General features: G+C 40.3%; 1 protein-coding gene across 1 annotated transcript in view; it reads right to left on the bottom strand.

Moving 5' to 3' along the window:
• Positions 1-2,248: 2,248 nt before the first annotated feature.
• The window catches only part of epb41l5 (erythrocyte membrane protein band 4.1 like 5), a 119,666-nt gene continuing 100,451 nt past the window's right edge, over positions 2,249-21,463 (bottom strand). The window contains 7 exon segments of the mRNA XM_034186242.1: positions 2,249-2,687; positions 2,825-2,964; positions 3,122-3,184; positions 5,278-5,358; positions 8,626-8,698; positions 20,071-20,193; positions 20,467-20,534. Coding sequence (XP_034042133.1) covers positions 2,618-2,687; positions 2,825-2,964; positions 3,122-3,184; positions 5,278-5,358; positions 8,626-8,698; positions 20,071-20,193; positions 20,467-20,534 — 618 coding nt within the window. The 3' untranslated portion in view covers positions 2,249-2,617.

Raw genomic sequence — 21,463 nt, 5'->3', positions numbered from 1 at the left:
TGGGATTTGTAATCTTATAATATGAACCACCCATAGAGGACCTCAAAAGTTAGTGGTGGTTTGGGAGAAAAACCATGTTCAATTTAAAGTGAAACAGTGGTGCCACCTGGTGGAAAGGAGCCAAACACTCCTGCTTAATTCAAGTCACAAGCGAGCAGATGAAATTGTCAGTGAAAAAGGGGAGAAAAAAAATGCTGTGTATCAGATTGAAGACTGCACCATGAACGAGGTTATTAACAACTTCACCTTTCTGTTGTCACTCGACTTTTACAAGTCGATCAGTATTAGAATATCAAGTTGAAGTACTGAACACTTCAAGTGCCACTGTAAATTAAATGCACATCTCAGGGTAGAGTGTATCCCGTAAATTGCTGTTGTAGATTTAAATATTTTTGTTTTATAAAACACCTGTATTACTAACACTTTCTTTTGGCAGATCTCTGATAGACACAATTACTGTAAAGAAACTGTAGAACACCATGTACATTTTTAATTTGGAGGGTGAAAGTTTATTTAACACCTGAACCCATGAATTATGTGCTCTTAAAAAACCTAAAACAAAAACAGGAATAAATTAAACCCTTAAGCAGATTCCATGTTTCACCTCTTTTCATAGCAGACAAAAAAAAACAAAAAAACAACAACAACTGGAGAACTTCAAATCAGGTAAAATTTCCAGACAAACTGTGGTCACAAATAAACAACTGGTTTCATGTATTTTTACTAATTGTTAAGAGGTCTCCAGAAAAAAAGGTTTGTAAAGTTTTGCATTTCATACCTTACCACAAAGTTATGTTGCTTCAATTTCTGAGAAAATACACAAAATTCTCCTAACCAGAGATTATTGATGAATTACTTCACAGCTACAGCCAGCAGGTGTAATGAGACTGAAACTGTAATAGTTGCATTAAAAAAATTAATTAAAAAAATTGGGGGCAATGCACAACATTTAATCAAGTTTAAATTATAATGGAAAATGAAACTGATCAACTTCAAGATGGCTAGCATAAGAAAGAAACATTGGCTATTTAATGAATGTGCTCCAACAACAGACAGACTTCTGCGTACCAAAGCATGTGTTAAGGTACTTTCAGTGCACAAATTAAGTAATTGTGAAAACATGAAAAGTACTAATGAATTCTAGCGATGGTTTTATACTGGATAAGACAAATTAATTCATTTCAATAAGGCAGGGTAGCAAATGGCCAGGAACAAAAAAAAAACAAAAACAAACAATAACCCACAGTGGTGGATCAGATTTATATATATATATATATATATATATATATATATATATATATATTATATTATATATATATATAAAATTCTAACAGTAAACTGATTTTAGACAGAATTATTACAGTTTCAATGTTGCAATTATATCCAACAAATTCAACATGTAAAATCCAGTGGATGAAACAGGTCTCACTTGAGAGCTAAAAACAGGGTCACACTAGACAAAATGTTAAAAAGCGCACGTTACCATGAATAGATCTTGACTCCAAGTTGTGCTGAATGTTTGGAGACAGAGACACTAAGGCGGCATCAAAACACACAAAACTTATACAATTTGTGTTCAATCGCTCATTTCACTGGTACCAAAAATTTAAGTATGAGTTAAATTAATACGGTGGTGAACAAATAATAAAACATCTAAAGACAAAGTACATGTGGCAGAAATGTGGCAGTTTCTACCATCTATTGCAAAGAATCCTTTAAAGATCCAGTGTTGTGAAGACATTCCAGTGATTGTTTTAGGAGACAAAAAAGGTTCCTTATGCAGCGGTTTCACAAGTATTGGTCTTAGAAATCAAAATTCATTTTAAGAATCCGGACATTCTATCTCTCAGATCCAAAGTTTTCAGGCATTGTTCTTTTCCGTGAATAATGCATTGGAAATCAGCAGCTCTACATGCCGTGTAATATCAAAAACAAACAAAGAAACAAACCGCAGCAGAGATCCAGCAGAGTGAAATAAAAACAGTTCATGAGGACAACCAGGAATTTTCTAATATCTTCACTGGAATGTAGAACTCAAGAGAAATCGACTGAGAAGACAGCAGCAGCAGCAGCTGTGTTGTCCTAACGTGCGGGGCAGTTCTACAGTTATGGAACGCTAACGTGAAGCCTGCAGTGACCGGTGTGAGATAAAGTACGTGGTGAGGCATCGGGCTGCTCTGACTTTACCAAGAGGAATCCACACATTCTGGGTTAAAAAAAAACAGTCACTTCCTGAACAGTCCTTCCAGAGCGACAACAAACACGATTCCTGAGCTTCATCTCACACAAACAGGATTGAACGGACAGCAAACATCAAGGTCAATAATTAGGGAACATGATCCTAAACAGGTACCATCTTAACAACAACAACAGCTACAAAGAGCTGCCCGTTGCACCTTATTTTTCCTATTTAGCTGAAAGCCTCCAAAGTGTCTCCACTTGGATTTCAGGCCATTTTTCTTTAGAACACGAATTGTGCTCAATTCTACAAAATGAACAAATGCCGAAAATGGCACTAAAATTTAAACTACAGTGGCTGCTGTGCTTGTGGTCCCTCCTGGCTGGATTAGGTGATGAGGTGAGAATGCCAATAACGATGATGGCTCTTGGCTACTCCTCAGAGATCAGTGGTCAGGAGACCTCTGGGTTTGACTCCATGGTCTGAGGCTGGCTGATGCCCCACAGCGCTGCAGCACACCAGAGTGAAAACAAGTCAAAGCTAGCATGTTTAAGTTAAAGAAGACATTTTCCTGCTTGGCCAGCAGGTGTCAGTGAACTACCAAGCAGCCTGCTTTCAATTCAAATTTTTCTAAGCAACATTTACCTGGTGGAGATGATGTTATGGGTGTGAGGGCGGTGGGGGACGGCTGGGATGAGAGCTCCTTCTCCTTCTGCAGGCACAACAGGGGCAACCTCAGCAGTGGGGTCAGGTTCGTGCAGGCCATTAGTGAAGATACCAGGAGGCTGCATTAGAAGGGCAGGAGGTCAGTCTCTAGAGCCAGGAAAGTGCTACAACTGTGCGAGTAACTACGTGGGAAGAAAATGCAACTTGAATCGGAAACGGGAGGTAAATTAAATAATGCAACTGCAGGTGAAAGCAGGAATCAGGATAGTCACTCACAGCAGTAGCAGGAATGATCCAATGAGGCATGATGGCAGCTTTGGGCTGCTGTACTGCCAGCAACTGGGGGGAAAAGGAAAAAGAACAAAAACACCACTCATCACACCAATTTCTAACAGCACAGTCAACCCAGGTTTATCCATAAGTAACAAGACTGGTGTCAGATCTTCACGTCAGTAAGCCTTTTCTACCAACACTAAACAGGCTCCAGTCTCTTTTATACATCAACTTCTGAACTGTTAGGATTGTTTCAAACAAAGATAAGCCGGTTCTTGCAGACGGATCAAAATTACAGCTGGTTTTCCAATGTGACCCTCTCGTGAGGACATCCTTGGTTACAATGATTCTGCCCAAAACTGGTGGACACAGCCAGTTTCACAGGTGGTGCCAAGATTAAAACAGATTTGTAGTGAACTATTTTTTAAGTGGACCTCATTATGCCACCCAGTTGTGTTTGAGAAATAACTAGAGGACATGTGTGACCACCTGTGCTAACTGCAGCTAGCGTGACCATACACACTCACCACACTAACCTGTTATTACTCAAAAGCACCAGTTCTATGCAAACATGTCAGAAAAGAAAATAGTTAGCTCAAAATTTAGCTCAGTAATTTTCATCACTGGAGGAATCATCTATGCTGCGAGTGACTATTATTGTGGTGCAAAAATTCTGACCTCTAAGTCCAAAAAAGAAAATCCACTTGGAACTCAATGTCCATGTGCTACCCATACAGGATACTGCAACACAATAAACGTGACTGTGGAGACAGTGAGAGGTAAGAACTCCTTTTGAAAGCCACTGAATCCACTGCTGGCTACTTCATCTTTATAGTGATGGAGAAAGCTTAAAAAAACGTAACACCCCGGCTCAAGTCAAACATAACTTGTACCAAGCATGCGAGAGGCAAATAAAGAAAAATTCTTAAAATGGTGAGGGTCAAGAGGGGCGTCACAGAGGGGCTGTGAAGCCCCCAGAAGCTGAAGGGTTTTAGCCATGCTAATGTTCCCCAGAACCATTTTCTATAGTAAATTTGCATGGAGAGATAAAGATGATTGAAGCAGCTGTTTATCCAACTCTTTACAAGCTGGATAAAATCTATCTTCATATGCCAGCAACGTCTGTGCTGTGTGAGAGTCTTCTCCAAAACTGGAGAGGTAGTAACAAAGAAAAGGAACAGACTCAAGTCTAACACCACTGAAATGATCTTGTTTTTACATAAAAAATATTAAAGCCCCCAAATCCCCTTCATTTTGTTTGTACAAATATGATCATAACAGTCCCTGGTTGCACAAGCATTTCACAATTTATGTCTCTATTACATATGATGGCGCAATCACATTATAACGAGTATATTGACTTTAAACAAAAACAACTCAAAAAGTTTAAGATGCTCATATAACCATTTATTATTAAACATACATAACAGTGCTTGTTTCATGACACCTTGCCCTTTATTGTTCCATGCAAGTGCTATGTTAAAGATTGGCCAGCAGATGTTGCCATATTTATTGTCTCAAATGCTTTGAAACAACACAATTGTTTCATATTGATTCAGTGGTTCAAAAACCTTCGGTTTCTCCATCACTAATAATTAGCAATAAGCAACGACTAATTATGATGGCATGGTATGGATAAACATACATTCATGAATACTTTGATGTTGTGTTGCTAACCAGGACATTAACGTGCGACATGTTCTTTAAACACTAACTTGTTGAAGAAAGAAGCAGAGAGCAACTCGCACAACATCCAATCCCATGATGCCTGCTTCTCTGTCAATGTTTCTGGCATCAAAGTCACCAGTCGTATCCATTATATCTTTCCACAGAATTGGACTCATTTTGTTTGGCTGCGGTTTGACGCCATTACAAAGCAAGTTTTTTTTTTTTTTAAATTAAGTTTGACCGCTTTATGGCAATTTGCACCCATTTACAGTAGCACTGCATGAGAGCAGGAAAAAAGTACCACATCCAACATGTGCCTTCAAAACACTTTTTTTTTTTTTTTTTTTAAACACTCATGCAAAACACTGGCAGAAATTTAAAAATGCGTCAATATGCAAAAATGCGCAGTTCTCACATGCCTGTTGTACACACCAATACTATAACCAAACAATCCGACCGTGGCATACTCCACACAGAGGACTTGGACCTACCACAGGTAGTGGATCAGTGAAGTCTATCAGGTTCTCCGACATCAAGGTGGGGTTCTGTAGCTCCGCCTCCTCTGCTTTAGGCTGCAGAATGAAACAGTCTTGAGCCCTGGTCCCACCAAATAATGAAGGATGAATAATGAGCCATGCAGCGTTTTTTTTTTTTTTTTTTTTGCCATGTGAGGGTTTATTCAACTATCAAGGGAGAATAGTGGCTCCGAGTGGCTCTTAGCGGCATTATCTTCGGTTAATGAGGCTCATCTCTGCTAATTTCAAGATGTTCAAAATTTAGCAACAACAGCATGGGGCAGTTTGTGTACGAGTTACTACGAAGACTAACAAGGATTTTAGAGGCATGTGCGTGGGGCTTGCGAGGCTGCTAAAAGCCAATTATCCCAGCGCCTGGCAGCTACGCAAGACCTGAGAGGCTATTTTTGGATCGGCTGCCCTCTTGCGCACACAATTCCACCTGCTCTGTGCCCCGGACACTGTATATGAAATAATTATTTTGTAACGGATTATAATAATTTTCTGCGCAAACCATGGATGCTGAAAACACCTCTAATCGCTTCTGGGATCACAGAAGACTGTTTCATCTGGACGCTGTTTTCCTCTCTTTCCTGCTCCATGAGGAAACAAGTGTGGGAGGGGTGTGGGGGACAAGGCACTCTAGAGGGTAGGACCAAACGTGCGTTCGTGCACCGATGTCACGCTACACGGTACTGCGTGGCTCATACATGAGACACCTTCATAGTGGATACGTGATAGATGAAAACGTGGGTCATTCTTCTTCTTCTTCTTCTTCAAAAAAAAAAAAAAATCACTACACATACCCATGTGTGGCTCATTATTTATGGCTTATTATTCGGTAGGACCGAGGATTTACCTCAAAACGGGGAACAAATATTGCACTCTGTATCAAACTATTTCTTTATAACACTGGGATCTTAAATGAAAGACAACCAGCTGACATACATCTTAAATACGCCCTCATGATGAGGTCTCATCCCAGAGGGACAACCAGCATTCATTACATAAGAACAATCAGTTATGAAGTTAATCAGCCAGTTTATTGCTGCCTTTATGGCCGAGCTGCCTTTCAGCCCATCTTTAATATGAGTTTAATATGAGTTTAGGAAGAAGAAGACAAAGTAGAAGTACTACAGAATGGGTACTGTAAAAATCATGGAGAGAAATTCTTTTTTTTTTTTACACTTGCATACTAATGTCACTGTCCACCTGTCATCTCATAACATTCTGTTCTGGTGTCGTGGGAACAAAAGACGGCTGCTGGCACAGAAAAGTCTGCATTTCACGCCGACTCTAGCCTGTGTGTGTGTGTGTGTGCGTGCGCGCACACTTGAGTAATAATAATAACTTCTGTAATATATATATATATATATATATATATATATATATATATATATATATATACACACACACACACACACTTCTGTAATAGTAACTTCTGTAAAGGTTTATTCTTCTCTACAAGAGTCAAGACAGAAGTCAGACTACCAGAGCAAGAATTTTAGCTGAGGAAGCTTCTGTGATTTGAAGCGAAACGTCCTCACATCAAGCAACCCAGTCCAGTCGAAGATTCAAGCTTCTCTACTATGGAAACCACCTGGACAACTGAGAGCCTACACAGAAACATTGCGACGCAACTTCTGTAATGTTGACATCATAACAGATTAAAGAAAACAAATCACGTCATACAACAATAAAGCAAGATGATATTTTCGAGCGAGACATTTCACAGGTGACAACACAGAAACATGAGAACTGCCATCAGTATGAGGTGATTTCATTTCTTTCTCTTGCTTCAGGAAGATTTTTCAACTTCTGGTTGTCAAAGAATTTAAATCAATCAAACAAAGCTAGAATGCTGGCAATCTTCAATAGATAAAATATAGTCTGAAGTTTAATATATATATATATATATATATATATATATATATATATATATATAAACTACATCAGATTTAGAACCCATTAAAATTTTGGGGGAATTTTTAATTCGTGGGAACATAATTTGAGGGAAATCCATAGCGTATTTTTCCCCAGTGAACATCAAAACCTGCAAACAAATTCAAGCCAAAAGTGCATCTGCCAAAAGTAATTCAGATAATAACAGACTCAGATAATAACCATAACTGTACACCGTCAGACACCAGTCACTAGGCAACTCACCTGTCCAAAAGCAGCGCTGCAAAATCCTCGTGAGTTCGATCGCCAGTCTTCTGTCACTGCAGCTAGCGGTGGAAACCCCCCCATATGACCTGTGACGTCACCCCGATGGCGTCCTGGCTTTTGAATTTTTGGCACGTGCCAATAATTCAGAATTTGTTTTGATACGGACGAATTTTAATCATGTTAAGACTAATATTTTGGGAATCCTTTATATTCACACTAAAACAAAATTACTTTGGTCTCCATCAAAATTCTAACAATCATCTCAATTTCAATATGCTTCCTGGCACTCTAGCTTTAATTACTAAATAAGAATCAGAATTCAGGACAGGTCAAAACTGCATTACAGTAATCTATCCTGTACCTTCCCAATTTGTTCCCTTTTGTATCAAACTGTCATGGTGCACAAATTAAGACACAGCATAGAGACACAGATGTGATTTGAGCTTGTACCAGAAACATTCTGGGACAAACATCACACAATCTGGTCAGTAAGTATTTGGATCATTTTTCCTCTGTACACCTCTGCTCTATTTTTTGGTGTTGTAGGCCATAAGACCAAAATCAAAATTAAAAAAATGCATTTTTAGTTTACATGTAGTCAGTCTATATCAAATTCAGAGAAGTTAAAGTGTAAAAGCATGACATTAACAAGAGAAATCCGAGATTTCTGACATTCGCCAACAGATCACCTCCAAAATTCAGTGGAGTCTTCCATGCCCTAATATGTGTCTGTGGTGCAAATTTTGTCAATATACGTGCAATTCTTAAAAGCCTATAAAGTGAAATCCTGAAACAGAATCTGGATACGGATTTCATCAAAATCCATGCAGTAGTTTTGATGTAATCCTTCAAAGCGTAAACAAGTATAAAGTGAAACCTATCCAGAATCCGGATCACCTCCAAAATTAAATGGAGTCATGGCCTAATATCCATGTGTGGTGCAAATTTGGTGAAATTCTGTGAAATGAAACTTGATCCAGACTCCAGATCACCTCCAAAATTCAGTGGAGTTTTCCATGCCCCAATATGCATCTGTGGTGAAAATTTCATCAAAATATGTGCAGTAGTTTTGACATAATCCTGCTAACAGACATACAAATAAATACATGCTGATGATTTTATTATGTCCTTGGTGGACGCAACTATCATATTTACCTTTGGTGCCACAGGTTCACACTCAGAAGAAATCTTGGGAACACAGCTGGACTCTTCAGGTAACCCCTCGACGCTGATTAACAAAAACATGTTTTATCAAGAAGGTTTGATATTTTAGCTCTGCCACATCTTGAGAAATGTTCATACAAATGTACCCCCCCCCCCCAAATCCTGAAATTACTGGAATAACACGGCCAACTAATAGGGCAGTGCAGTCTCGTTTGAACCCCTGCGTGATATGATTTGACGACTTCCAGGGACAGCCTGCTGTTGCACAACTCAAACACAGCATCACTTCTAACGGAAAATGGTGTACTGTTTTGTTTTCGGCTGCAATCACCGAAGCAGTTGCGAAAAGCGCAGTTTTTTTCAGTTCCCAGTGTAGAAGGGAAGACGAAGCAAATGGGAGAGGTTGTGTCGCTAAGTTTTAGCCTACACAGCTTGACAGAGTAGCTACATTCTCTCACCTCGACATGTTTGAACTCCAGGCATAAACAAACCGGAACATGTAACATGTCCACTTTCCACTGCATCGTTACTTTTTCTTTGCATCTTCACTTTGTTTGCAGCGTACTTGGTCCAAAACTCAGAGAATGCGCCATGTTTCTGATGGGACATATGAGGACTGCCCCCGGATGTAGAATTATTGCATCATATTTTAATTCTTTAGCACCCACCCTCAAACAAGACTACGCTGCCCAGTTTGTTGTTGTGATATACTGAACAGGGCTTCACTTCAAAACTTTAATTTGACAGTTTAGAATGTCACCTTTTCTGCCATTTACAATATTGGCACAAATGAGCCTTAAAGCAGCAGTTAATACATGATACCACATCCATGCTTGAAGTAACAGTATTCATCCTTCACACTTCTTGATGAAACCAAATTGCTGGTTCATTCTTTTAGCTGTTTTTTTTTTTTTTTTTTTTTCTGCTTTCCCCCTTTGCTGAGGGTGTGTGTGTGAGTGAGTGAGTTGTCATCAGCAGATTAAATCTATACTCAAGAGTAGACATTCAGAGTGATTAAACAATCTGAGAGGACACACCTGGATCACAATAAACACCTGTCAGTGGGGGTCATCCCAGCCGCTCCCCACCGCTACATTATTCGTATTTACAGAATTTGATAGTATCTCACTAGGCTTGCTGACAAAACTCTTAATGTCAACAAAAAGCACAACCTGTATATTTGATCCTATACTAACAAAACTGTTTAAGGACCTGTGGCCCACTCTTGGGCTGACTGTGCTGGAAATTATTAACCTTTTTTTTAACTTCTGGATCTGTTCCTAAATGTTTCAAATCTGCAGTGATTAAACCATTACTTAAGAAACCTAATCTTGACCCTAGTGTATTGAAAAACTATCGGCCGATATCAAATCTATAATTTTTCTCTAAAATTCTGGAAAAGCTCGTAGACTATCTTATATAATAATATTAATTTATATAGCGCCAAATCACGAGTAATTGCCTAAAGGTGCTTCACAAACATTTAAAAGCAGAATAAAATGAAATAAGATTAAAACACAATTAAAAAAAATTAACCATAAAAGGTAAAAGAAGTCAAATAAATAAAACAAATAAAAAAGACACACAATCATATAAAATACTAAAGATAAAACAGGGAGAACAGATGTGTCTTCAACCTGGCTTTAAAAGTCTCCACAGAGTCCGACTGTCGTATTAGCGCAGGCAGATCATTCCACAGAGCTGGGGCACGGTGATAAAAAGCTCTGTAACCCGCTGACCTTTTCTTCACCCTCGGGACACACAATAATCCTGCACCCTGTGAACGCAGAGCCCTTGCCGGCACATAGGACTTAACCAGGCTGGCCAGATAGGGGGCGCCAGTCCGTGAACAATTTTATAGGCCAATAGTAACTATCTTACTGAGATCTCTCTGAGCCACTGCAGTCTGCTTTTAGAAAATATTCCACAGAGACGGCTCTCACTAAAGTAGTGAATGATCTTCTGCTTACAATGGATTCGGACACCACTACGGTTCTGTTGCTGTTAGATCTCAGTGCTGCATTTGATACAGTGGATCATCATATTGTACTTGATAGGCTGGAAAATCATTTTGGGATTACTGGGAGTGCCCTTGCATGGCTGACGTCATACTTGACTAGTTGCTCTCACTGTGTTTTGTACAGTAACACTACCTCTAACCTTTGTGACATGAAATTTGGGGTTCCACAGGGGTCTATCTTAGGCCCCCTGCTTTTCTCCCTTTATATAGCACCCCTTGGGCACATATTGCGGTGTTTTGGGATTACCTTTCACTGCTATGCAGATGATACTCAGTTATACATGCCAATAACTGCTGGTAATCTCGTTCACATAAAATCCTTAGGAGATTGCCTTGCAGCAGTGAGAAGTTGGATGTCTAGAAACTTCCTACTTTTAAACTCTGATAAGACTGAAATGATGGTCCTTGGTCCAATGAGACATCGGCATCAATTTTACCAGTTAATGCTCAGCCTCGGCTCGTGTGTCATACATCACACTGACAAAGTGAGGAACCATGGGGTAATTTTTGATCCTTTGTTGTCCTTTGGCCTTCACATTAGAAATATTACTAGGACTGCTTTCTTCCACCTGCGAAATATAGCGAAGATTCGTCCCATCCTGTCTATGGCTGATGCTGAGACCCTGATCCATGCATTTATCTCTTATAGATTGGACTATTGCAATGTTCTATTTTCTGGTTTACCACAGTCTAGCATTAGGGCTCTCCAATTGGTTCAAAATGCTGCAGCTAGACTTTTGACACAAAGCAGAAAGTACAACCACATTACACCCATTTTGGCATCCCTTCACTGGCTTCTTGTCCCAGTGAGATCAGATTTTAAGGTTCTGCTATTAACCTATAAAATTATTCATGGACTGGCACCTCCCTACCTAGCTGACCTAATTAAACCTTACGTACCGGCCCGGGCTTTACGTTCTCAGGGTGCAGGACTATTCTGTGTCCCTAAGGTGAATAAGAAGTCTGCGGGTCACAGAGCTTTCTCTTATCACGCCCCTGTTCTGTGGAATGATCTCCCTGCGTCAATAAAACAGTCATTCTGTGGAGATTTTCAAGTCCAGACTTAAGACGCACTTATTTTCCCTTTCATATGGCTAGCATACTGGTACAGTTTTGTTTTATGCTTTTTACGCTTTTAATTCATTTATTAGTAATTGCAGCGGGCTGCAGCCTCAACTTTACCTAAATTCTGGGTCTTTTAGTGAATTTAGGGCTAGTGGCTGGTGGTCACCTTAGTATTTCTCTGTTTTTCTTGTTTGATGCTGGCAAATGATACAGTATTTTTGTGTTTCTGATGCCTGATTCTGTTTTTTCTCTCTGTTTAAGGTGCAGCTCCATCCAGAGATGGGAGTTGTATTCGTCTTGGCGATCCTCCTGTCCTGTGCGCCAATAGCATTTCTTGTATATTTGTAATTTATGTTTGTAGCATGGCCCAAGCAGAGGGTCACCCCTTTGAGTCTGGTCTGCTTGAGGTTTCTTCCTCAGAGGGAGTTTTTCCTTACCACTGTTGCTCTGGGGGTTGGTAAGGTTAGACCTTAACTGTGTGAAGCACTTTGAGGCAACTGTTGTGATTTGGCGCTATATAAATGAAAATAAATTGAAAACTGAAATTGAAATTCGTGCTCACCGCAAAATTCATTGGTGTAGTTGTATGTTGTTGAACAGTTTTACATATAAATGTCAAAAAAATAAAAGCAGACATTCTAAGCAGTTTTTTCCCATCTGTCTAATGCTCTCAAAACCATCTGTACAACAAAAATATGCCCTGGAGGGGACTGTGCTTCATAATCTGCACACACTCATTTCAAATACAACTTCCATAAAACAGAAATAGTTGTAAAGGTAATTTTAGGTCATGCAGGTCAAATGCACATACATTACATCTACAACATCCAAACTTCAAATGCAGCCACAGGCCTTTGATGCATGTAATCTTCCTCCTTTTCAAACAAGCTGTATGTTCAAATTATTTAACAATTGTGCATTTCTGCTGTTTTTACACTGTGCGACAGGAAACAGCCTCAGTGTGAACATTTACGTCATCAGCGTTGACATGCGAAATTTAGTCTAAACACTGTGAGCAGAACCAGCAGTATCCAGGCAGCACAAGTAACGTGACGTCACACATACAAACCTTTGTGCATGCATTACCCAGAGGTACCAACAGATGGCAGCAAAGATTGCCAAAGAGGCAGCATGACGTTTTACAATGAAGTGTATTTTTTATTTATGATGTAAGTCTTGTTTGGACTGAGGACAGACTCATCTTTGAAAGAAACACCTTGACAGACAGCAGCCCACATCACAGCTTTTGTTTTGAGACGAGACCTGCGCATATTCACTTAAAACGTTAAAAAAAAAAACAAAAAAAAAAAACATGGGACTCAAAATGAGGAGGCATTTTGAAAGAATACAGCATGTTCCTTTGAGGTAAAATTACACAGCAAGGACAATGGAACTAGTGCTGCTGAAAGAAAGGAAAGCGAGGACCAACACAGGCACACAGATTTAACTTTTATGCTCACATTCTCAAACTCGTTTCGATTTTCAGTTTGATTTACGATGTACATGACTCAAAGCCTTCTACTTCCTCACTATCTCTAGGCTCTAACAGCTGAAACAGGTGAAATGACTGATTTGAAATTATTTGTTTTAAAACAAATGGCCCCAGTGACAGCAGGACAGTGAATGCCACATCATAATCCCAATGCACTAACTAAAACAAATCAATCAATCAATCAATTTTTTTATATAGCGCCAAATCACAACAAACAGTTGCCCCAAGGCGCTTTATATTGTAAGGCAAGGCCATACAATAATTATGTAAAACCCCAACGGTCAAAACGACCCCCTGTGAGCAAGCACTTGGCTACAGTGGGAAGGAAAAACTCCCTTTTAACAGGAAGAAACCTCCAGCAGAACCAGGCTCAGGGAGGGGCAGTCTTCTGCTGGGACTGGTTGGGGCTGAGGGAGAGAACCAGGAAAAAGACATGCTGTGGAGGGGAGCAGAGATCGATCACTAATGATTAAATGCAGAGTGGTGCATACAGAGCAAAAAGAGAAAGAAACAGTGCATCATGGGAACCCCCCAGCAGTCTACGTCTATAGCAGCATAACTAAGGGATGGTTCAGGGTCACATGATCCAGCCCTAACTATAAGCTTTAGCAAAAAGGAAAGTTTTAAGCCTAATCTTAAAAGTAGAGAGGGTGTCTGTCTCCCTGATCTGAATTGGGAGCTGGTTCCACAGGAGAGGAGCCTGAAAGCTGAAGGCTCTGCCTCCCATTCTACTCTTACAAACCCTAGGAACTACAAGTAAGCCTGCAGTCTGAGAGCGAAGCGCTCTATTGGGGTGATATGGTACTACGAGGTCCCTAAGATAAGATGGGACCTGATTATTCAAAACCTTATAAGTAAGAAGAAGAATTTTAAATTCTATTCTAGAATTAACAGGAAGCCAATGAAGAGAGGCCAATATGGGTGAGATATGCTCTCTCCTTCTAGTCCCCGTCAGTACTCTAGCTGCAGCATTTTGAATTAACTGAAGGCTTTTTAGGGAACTTTTAGGACAACCTGATAATAATGAATTACAATAGTCCAGCCTAGAGGAAATAAATGCATGAATTAGTTTTTCAGCATCACTCTGAGACAAGACCTTTCTGATTTTAGAGATATTACGTAAATGCAAAAAAGCAGTCCTACATATTTGTTTAATATGCGCTTTGAATGACATATCCTGATCAAAAATGACTCCAAGATTTCTCACAGTATTACTAGAGGTCAGGGTAATGCCATCCACAGTAAGGATCTGGTTAGACACCATGTTTCTAAGATTTGTGGGGCCAAGTACAATAACTTCAGTTTTATCTGAGTTTAAAAGCAGGAAATTAGAGGTCATCCATGTCTTTATGTCTGTAAGACAATCCTGCAGTTTAGCTAATTGGTGTGTGTCCTCTGGCTTCATGGATAGATAAAGCTGGGTATCATCTGCGTAACAATGAAAATTTAAGCAATACCGTCTAATAATACTGCCTAAGGGAAGCATGTATAAAGTGAATAAAATTGGTCCTAGCACAGAACCTTGTGGAACTCCATAATTAACTTTAGTCTGTGAAGAAGATTCCCCATTTACATGAACAAATTGTAATCTATTAGACAAATATGATTCAAACCACCGCAGCGCAGTGCCTTTAATACCTATGGCATGCTCTAATCTCTGTAATAAAATTTTATGGTCAACAGTATCAAAAGCAGCACTGAGGTCTAACAGAACAAGCACAGAGATGAGTCCACTGTCTGAGGCCATAAGAAGATCATTTGTAACCTTCACTAATGCTGTTTCTGTACTATGATGAATTCTAAAACCTGACTGAAACTCTTCAAATAGACCATTCCTCTGCAGATGATCAGTTAGCTGTTTTACAACTACCCTTTCAAGAATTTTTGAGAGAAAAGGAAGGTTGGAGATTGGCCTATAATTAGCTAAGATAGCTGGGTCAAGTGATGGCTTTTTAAGTAATGGTTTAATTACTGCCACCTTAAAAGCCTGTGGTACATAGCCAACTAACAAAGATAGATTGATCATATTTAAGATCGAAGCATTAAATAATGGTAGGGCTTCCTTGAGCAGCCTGGTAGGAATGGGGTCTAATAAACATGTTGATGGTTTGGATGAAGTAACTAATGAAAATAACTCAGACAGAACAATCGGAGAGAAAGAGTCTAACCAAATACCGGCATCACTGAAAGCAGCCAAAGATAACGATACGTCTTTGGGATGGTTATGAGTAATTTTTTCTCTAATAGTTAAAATTTTGTTAGCAAAGAAAGTCATGAAGTCATTACTAGTTAAAGTTAATGGAATACTCAGCTCAATAGAGCTCTGACTCTTTGTCAGCCTGGCTACAGTGCTGAAAAGAAACCTGGGGTTGTTCTTATTTTCTTCAATTAGTGATGAGTAGAAAGATGTCCTAGCTTTACGGAGGGCTTTTTTTATAGAGCAACAGACTCTTTTTCCAGGCTAAGTGAAGATCTTCTAAGTTAGTGAGACGCCATTTCCTCTCCAACTTACGGGTTATCTGCTTTAAGCTACGAGTTTGTGAGTTATACCACGGAGTCAGGCACTTCTGATTTAAAGCTCTCTTTTTTAGAGGAGCTACAGCATCCAAAGTTGTCTTCAATGAGGATGTAAAACTACTGACGAGATACTCTATCTCACTTACAGAGTTTAGGTAGCTACTCTGCACTGTGTTGGTATATGGCATTAGAGAACATAAAGAAGGAATCATATCCTTAAACCTAGTTACAGCGCTTTCTGAAAGACTTCTAGTGTAATGAAACTTATTCCCCACTGCTGGGTAGTCCATCAGAGTAAATGTAAATGTTAAGAAATGATCAGACAGAAGGGAGTTTTCAGGGAATACTGTTAAGTCTTCTATTTCCATACCATAAGTCAGAACAAGATCTAAGATATGATTAAAGTGGTGGGTGGACTCATTTACTTTTTGAGCAAAGCCAATAGAGTCTAATAATAGATTAAATGCAGTGTTGAGGCTGTCATTCTCAGCATCTGTGTGGATGTTAAAATCGCCCACTATAATTATCTTATCTGAGCTAAGCACTAAGTCAGACAAAAGGTCTGAAAATTCACAGAGAAACTCACAGTAACGACCAGGTGGACGATAGATAATAACAAATAAAACTGGTTTTTGGGACTTCCAATTTGGATGGACAAGACTAAGAGTCAAGCTTTCAAATGAATTAAAGCTCTGTCTGGGTTTTTGATTAATTAATAAGCTGGAATGGAAGATTGCTGCTAATCCTCCGCCCCGGCCCGTGCTACGAGCATTCTGACAGTTAGTGTGACTCGGGGGTGTTGACTCATATAAACTAACATATTCATCCTGCTGTAACCAGGTTTCTGTAAGGCAGAATAAATCAATATGTTGATCAATTATTATATCATTTACCAACAGGGACTTAGAAGAGAGAGACCTAATGTTTAATAGACCACATTTAACTGTTTTAGTCTGTGGTGCAGTTGAAGGTGCTATATTATTTTTTCTTTTTGAATTTTTATGCTTAAATAGATTTTTGCTGGTTATTGGTAGTCTGGGAGCAGGCACCGTCTCTACGGGGATGGGGTAATGAGGGGATGGCAGGGGGAGAGAAGCTGCAGAGAGGTGTGTAAGACTACAACTCTGCTTCCTGGTCCCAACCCTGGATAGTCACGGTTTGGAGGATTTAAGAAAATTGGCCAGATTTCTAGAAATGAGAGCTGCTCCATCCAAAGTGGGATGGATGCCGTCTCTCCTAACAAGACCAGGTTTTCCCCAGAAGCTTTGCCAATTATCTATGAAGCCCACCTCATTTTTTGGACACCACTCAGACAGCCAGCAATTCAAGGAGAACATGCGGCTAAACATGTCACTCCCGGTCTGATTGGGGAGGGGCCCAGAGAAAACTACAGAGTCCGACATTGTTTTTGCAAAGTTACACACCGATTTAATGTTAATTTTAGTGACCTCCGATTGGCGTAACCGGGTGTCATTACTGCCGACGTGAATTACAATCTTACCAAATTTACGCTTAGCCTTAGCCAGCAGTTTCAAATTTCCTTCAATGTCGCCTGCTCTGGCCCCCGGAAGACAATTGACTATGGTTGCTGGTGTCGCTAACTTCACATTTCGCAAAACAGAGTCGAGTTTGATCCTCGGCGAGTGTGTCGTCGAGTAGGGAAAAACGGTTAGAGATGTGAACGGGTTGGCGTGTACACGCGGCTTCTGTTTAGAACTACGCTTCCTCCTCACAGTCACCCAGTCAGCCTGCTTTCCCGGCTGCTCGGGATCTGCCAGGGGGTAACTAACGGCAGCTAAGCTACCTTGGTCCGCACCGACTACAGGGGCCTGGCTAGCTGTAGAGTTTTCCACGGTGCGGAGCCGAGTCTCCAATTCGCCCAGCCTGGCCTCCAAAGCTACGAATAAGCTACACTTATTACAAGTACCGTTACTGCTAAAGGAGGCCGAGGAATAACTAAACATTTCACACCCAGAGCAGAAAAGTGCGGGAGAGACAGGAGAAGCCACCATGCTAAACCGGCTAAGAGCTAGTAGCTACGCTAAGCTAGCGGATTCCTAAAAACACGCAAAGTGAATAATGTGTAAATAATTTAGAGGTGATCCAGCAGAAGGAGTGCTTTAGTTAAGGCACGTAAAGATTACACTGGGAAACAAATCGTAATCTAGATAACTAGATCAATCTAACTGCGCAGATTAAACAGCTAACAGATACAGAAAAACACCGCTGTGCTCCGGAACAGGAAGTGATACAATACCGCAGTGAGAGCCAACTACCAGACAAACAAATAAGGTCAAATTTTTACCCACAAGCAAATGCACTTGGAACACAAACCACTACAAAGTAAGTCCCTTCGGCTGATCCCTTGTTTGCGCTCAGGGTCGCCACAGCAAATCCAAGGTGGATCTGCATGTTTAATTGGCACAGGTTTTACGCCGGATGCCCTTCCTGACGCAACTCCACATTACATGGAGAAATGTGGCAGGTGTGGGATTTGAACCCGGAACCTTCTGCACTGAAACCAAGCGCATTAACCACTTGGCCACCACACAAACCACTACACAACAAATTCTAATTTGATGACAGAACACCTATGACCTAAAACCCCTGTCAGACCTTCACGATTTAGCCTGCTCATGCTGACTGTATTAAAAACGCTGATATACATCTAATAAATTAATTGCAGCTGTCACACGTTGACAACTTAGCCAGTGTGTGCTGACAGCCACGTTTCCACCAAGTGCTTCGGTTCGGTGCTGCATGGTATTATGTTTGTCACAACGGTTAAGCCTGGCTTGGTTTGTTTCCACAACCGGCAGAACCCTTTTGTTTGGCAGGTGGAACAATTAAATATTGACGAGCACAGCATCAAATGTGCACACCGTGTTGCGTGGCATGTCCGCTCCACATGGAGGCAAAACGAGTAATTTGAACTTTTTTTTTTTCTTCTTTGTGGATCATGGGTTTTTAATTTAATAGTGTGCAAACAGAATCGACTGATGCCTTTAATGAATGAAGCACTGTGACTTTTTAACTTCTTCTTGCGGCATGGTGGGGGGGGCGAGGATCAAGGCGCCGCTGACAGCAGACGGCAACAGATTCACCTGCAGCAGCTGTAGCAGACGGGACACCGGTCCTGTATCGGCCGAGCCACACCAGGCGCTGCAACTCAACAACTTGGACAACCTCCGGCACAGAAATCATGATCTAATGGAGCCAAGTGCACGAAGTGCGGGTGTCACAGACCGAATGGTCCCCCCTAAAAATCTGGTCCCCTGCCTTCACTACGCATGTTTAATTTCTGAGCGTCACCAGCCTTTCGCCGATTATCACCTTGTTTCTGCTTAAAACTGCACTCCATTCATAATCTATCTCAGCAACAGATATCTGAAGCTTTTGTACAACAATCATTTCCACATAAATTCAGCATTATTTCATAATAAAAGACGAAGGAAGTGATCAGAGCGCCGCAGCCAGATGAGCTGCATCAGTAGCGACTCACCGATTATCACCTCATTGCTGACTTTAGAATAATTTAAGAGGCTTTACCTTGTCATCTGATAGTTAATAATCCCATAATTCCCTTTGACAGCGCCAAGTGCGCAACGTGCCGGTGTCACAAATGGACATTTTTTCAGCCACGACAAGGAATTATATCGTTTTCAGATATTTTCCAAAGAAGGCTTTATGTGGCTATACGTTTTCTTATATTTACTCCGTGTGTAAATTGTTTAATAGCTGAAACAGTCTGTTGGCATTAGGACAGCATTAATGGACGTATTTTGACTTATGAGTAAATTACAAGAAACATGTCAACAATTGCATAACTTACCTATTACTTATGTCCGACATGTGCCGGACGTATGAGTCATATGCTGGCATGCGTTAAAAATTTTCAGCATGCCCAAAGTTTTTCAAGTTGCTCGGTGTAATAGCACGTATATCAGCGTCCTTCAACATGCCCCTAACTTACACAAAACTTACCCATGACTTATTACATGTACACCTACGTATGCCAGTGTTTTTTAATATGGTCAGCATACAGTGGTAAAATCGTCAAGGTGGGACAGGGCCATAAATAATGTACAATTTTAATACTTACTTCTTTAATAAAAAAACTGTCAACGTTCACTAAATGTGTCAATGTATATTTTTTAAGCAAAGTGAGGACAAAGCATCACGTGTCAGTCCTCCCAGGAGGGCTAGAAACCTGAACGCTCCACTGATAATCTCTTCTCTTTCCCATGTTTACATGAAGCATAACTGAGTATTAAACAGCATATACAAAGACTTGATTATTCATCTTTGCCATGAGAATAAAGTGCAGAAAAAACAGACTGACCTGGAGCCAGCTGATGAGACCAATGAGGTTTGTTTGACCTGGTCCCAGGAGTCTTGCATGTCATGGCGACTCCCAACAGACAGAGATGAGCTACTGTCCAAACACCCGCTGGGCACCTTCAACCTGGTTAACAGATATACACTTTTTTTTCCTTTGTGCTGAGAGAGATTTTGTGAGGACAGACAGACGGACAGACGCAAAGCCTTCGAAATACTCGATGGCCATATTTGATGTCCTCGGGTAAAAATTACTGTGGAGTCACATTTCTTTTTACTCAACTGCTTGCTTGCATAACCATATTAACTCAATACAATAAAGTTTGAGACAAACATTTTTTCATGCTGTCATAACAACCCTAAAAAAAACTGAAACTTTGCATTGTTAATGTGTTCATACCTGGCAGATGCCTCCTGCACATTACAGTTTTTTTCTCCAATTATGACCAAAGATTCATCCAAAGAACCCTACAAAGGACACAGGATGAGGAGTAATAAGACATGCAAGTTTTTACTCACACACACACACACACACACACACACACACACACACACACACACACACACACACACACACACACACACACACACACACACACACACACACACACACACACACACACACACACACACACACACACAATCTGGAAAGTATTCAGTGCTTCACTTTTTCCACATTTTGTTGTTATAGCCAGCCAGTGTTGCCACAGTTACTTTGAAAAGTTACTTTATTAGTTACTTTATACAGTTAATTCTTTAGCACAAAACATGATCCTCGCCCATTCTTTGCTTGTGAACAGCTGAGCCTTTTTGTGATGCTCCTTTTATACTCAATCATGACACTCACCCTGTTTCCAATTAACCTGTTCACCTGTGGAATGTTCCAAACAGGTGTTCTTTGAGCATTCATCAACTTTCCCAGTCTTTTGTTGCCACTGTCCCAGGTTTTTTGAAATATGTTGGAGGCATCCATTTCAAAATGAGCAAATATTTGCACAAAAACAAAAAAAAGTCTATCCTTTGAACATTAAATATCTTGTAAAAGAGAAAAGCAGCACCTTAATAAATTTTTCAGCACGTATTTCTGTGTTGCACCAGCTGCTTTTCTCTAACAAGTCATTCCTACCTGGTTGCACAGGATTTTTTGTGCTGCACAGAAGCGTGGAGAACTCTTTTTTGTTCATTAAATATCTTGCCTTTGTGGTGTATTCAATTGAATGTAAGTTGAAGAGGATTTGCAAATCACTGAATTCTGTTTTTATTTCATTTCACACAACGTCCCAGCTTCATTAGAATTGGGGTTGTAATACGCTCAGCATACACTGGCTAAATCATCAAGGTGTGACGGAGTGGTATACTGACTGACTGACTGACATAATCTGAGCTGCCAAGGCAGA

This window comes from Thalassophryne amazonica, chromosome 14, assembly GCF_902500255.1.
Source record: "Thalassophryne amazonica chromosome 14, fThaAma1.1, whole genome shotgun sequence".
Lineage (NCBI taxonomy): Eukaryota > Metazoa > Chordata > Actinopteri > Batrachoidiformes > Batrachoididae > Thalassophryne > Thalassophryne amazonica.
This window is presented reverse-complemented; position numbering and strand designations above follow the sequence as displayed.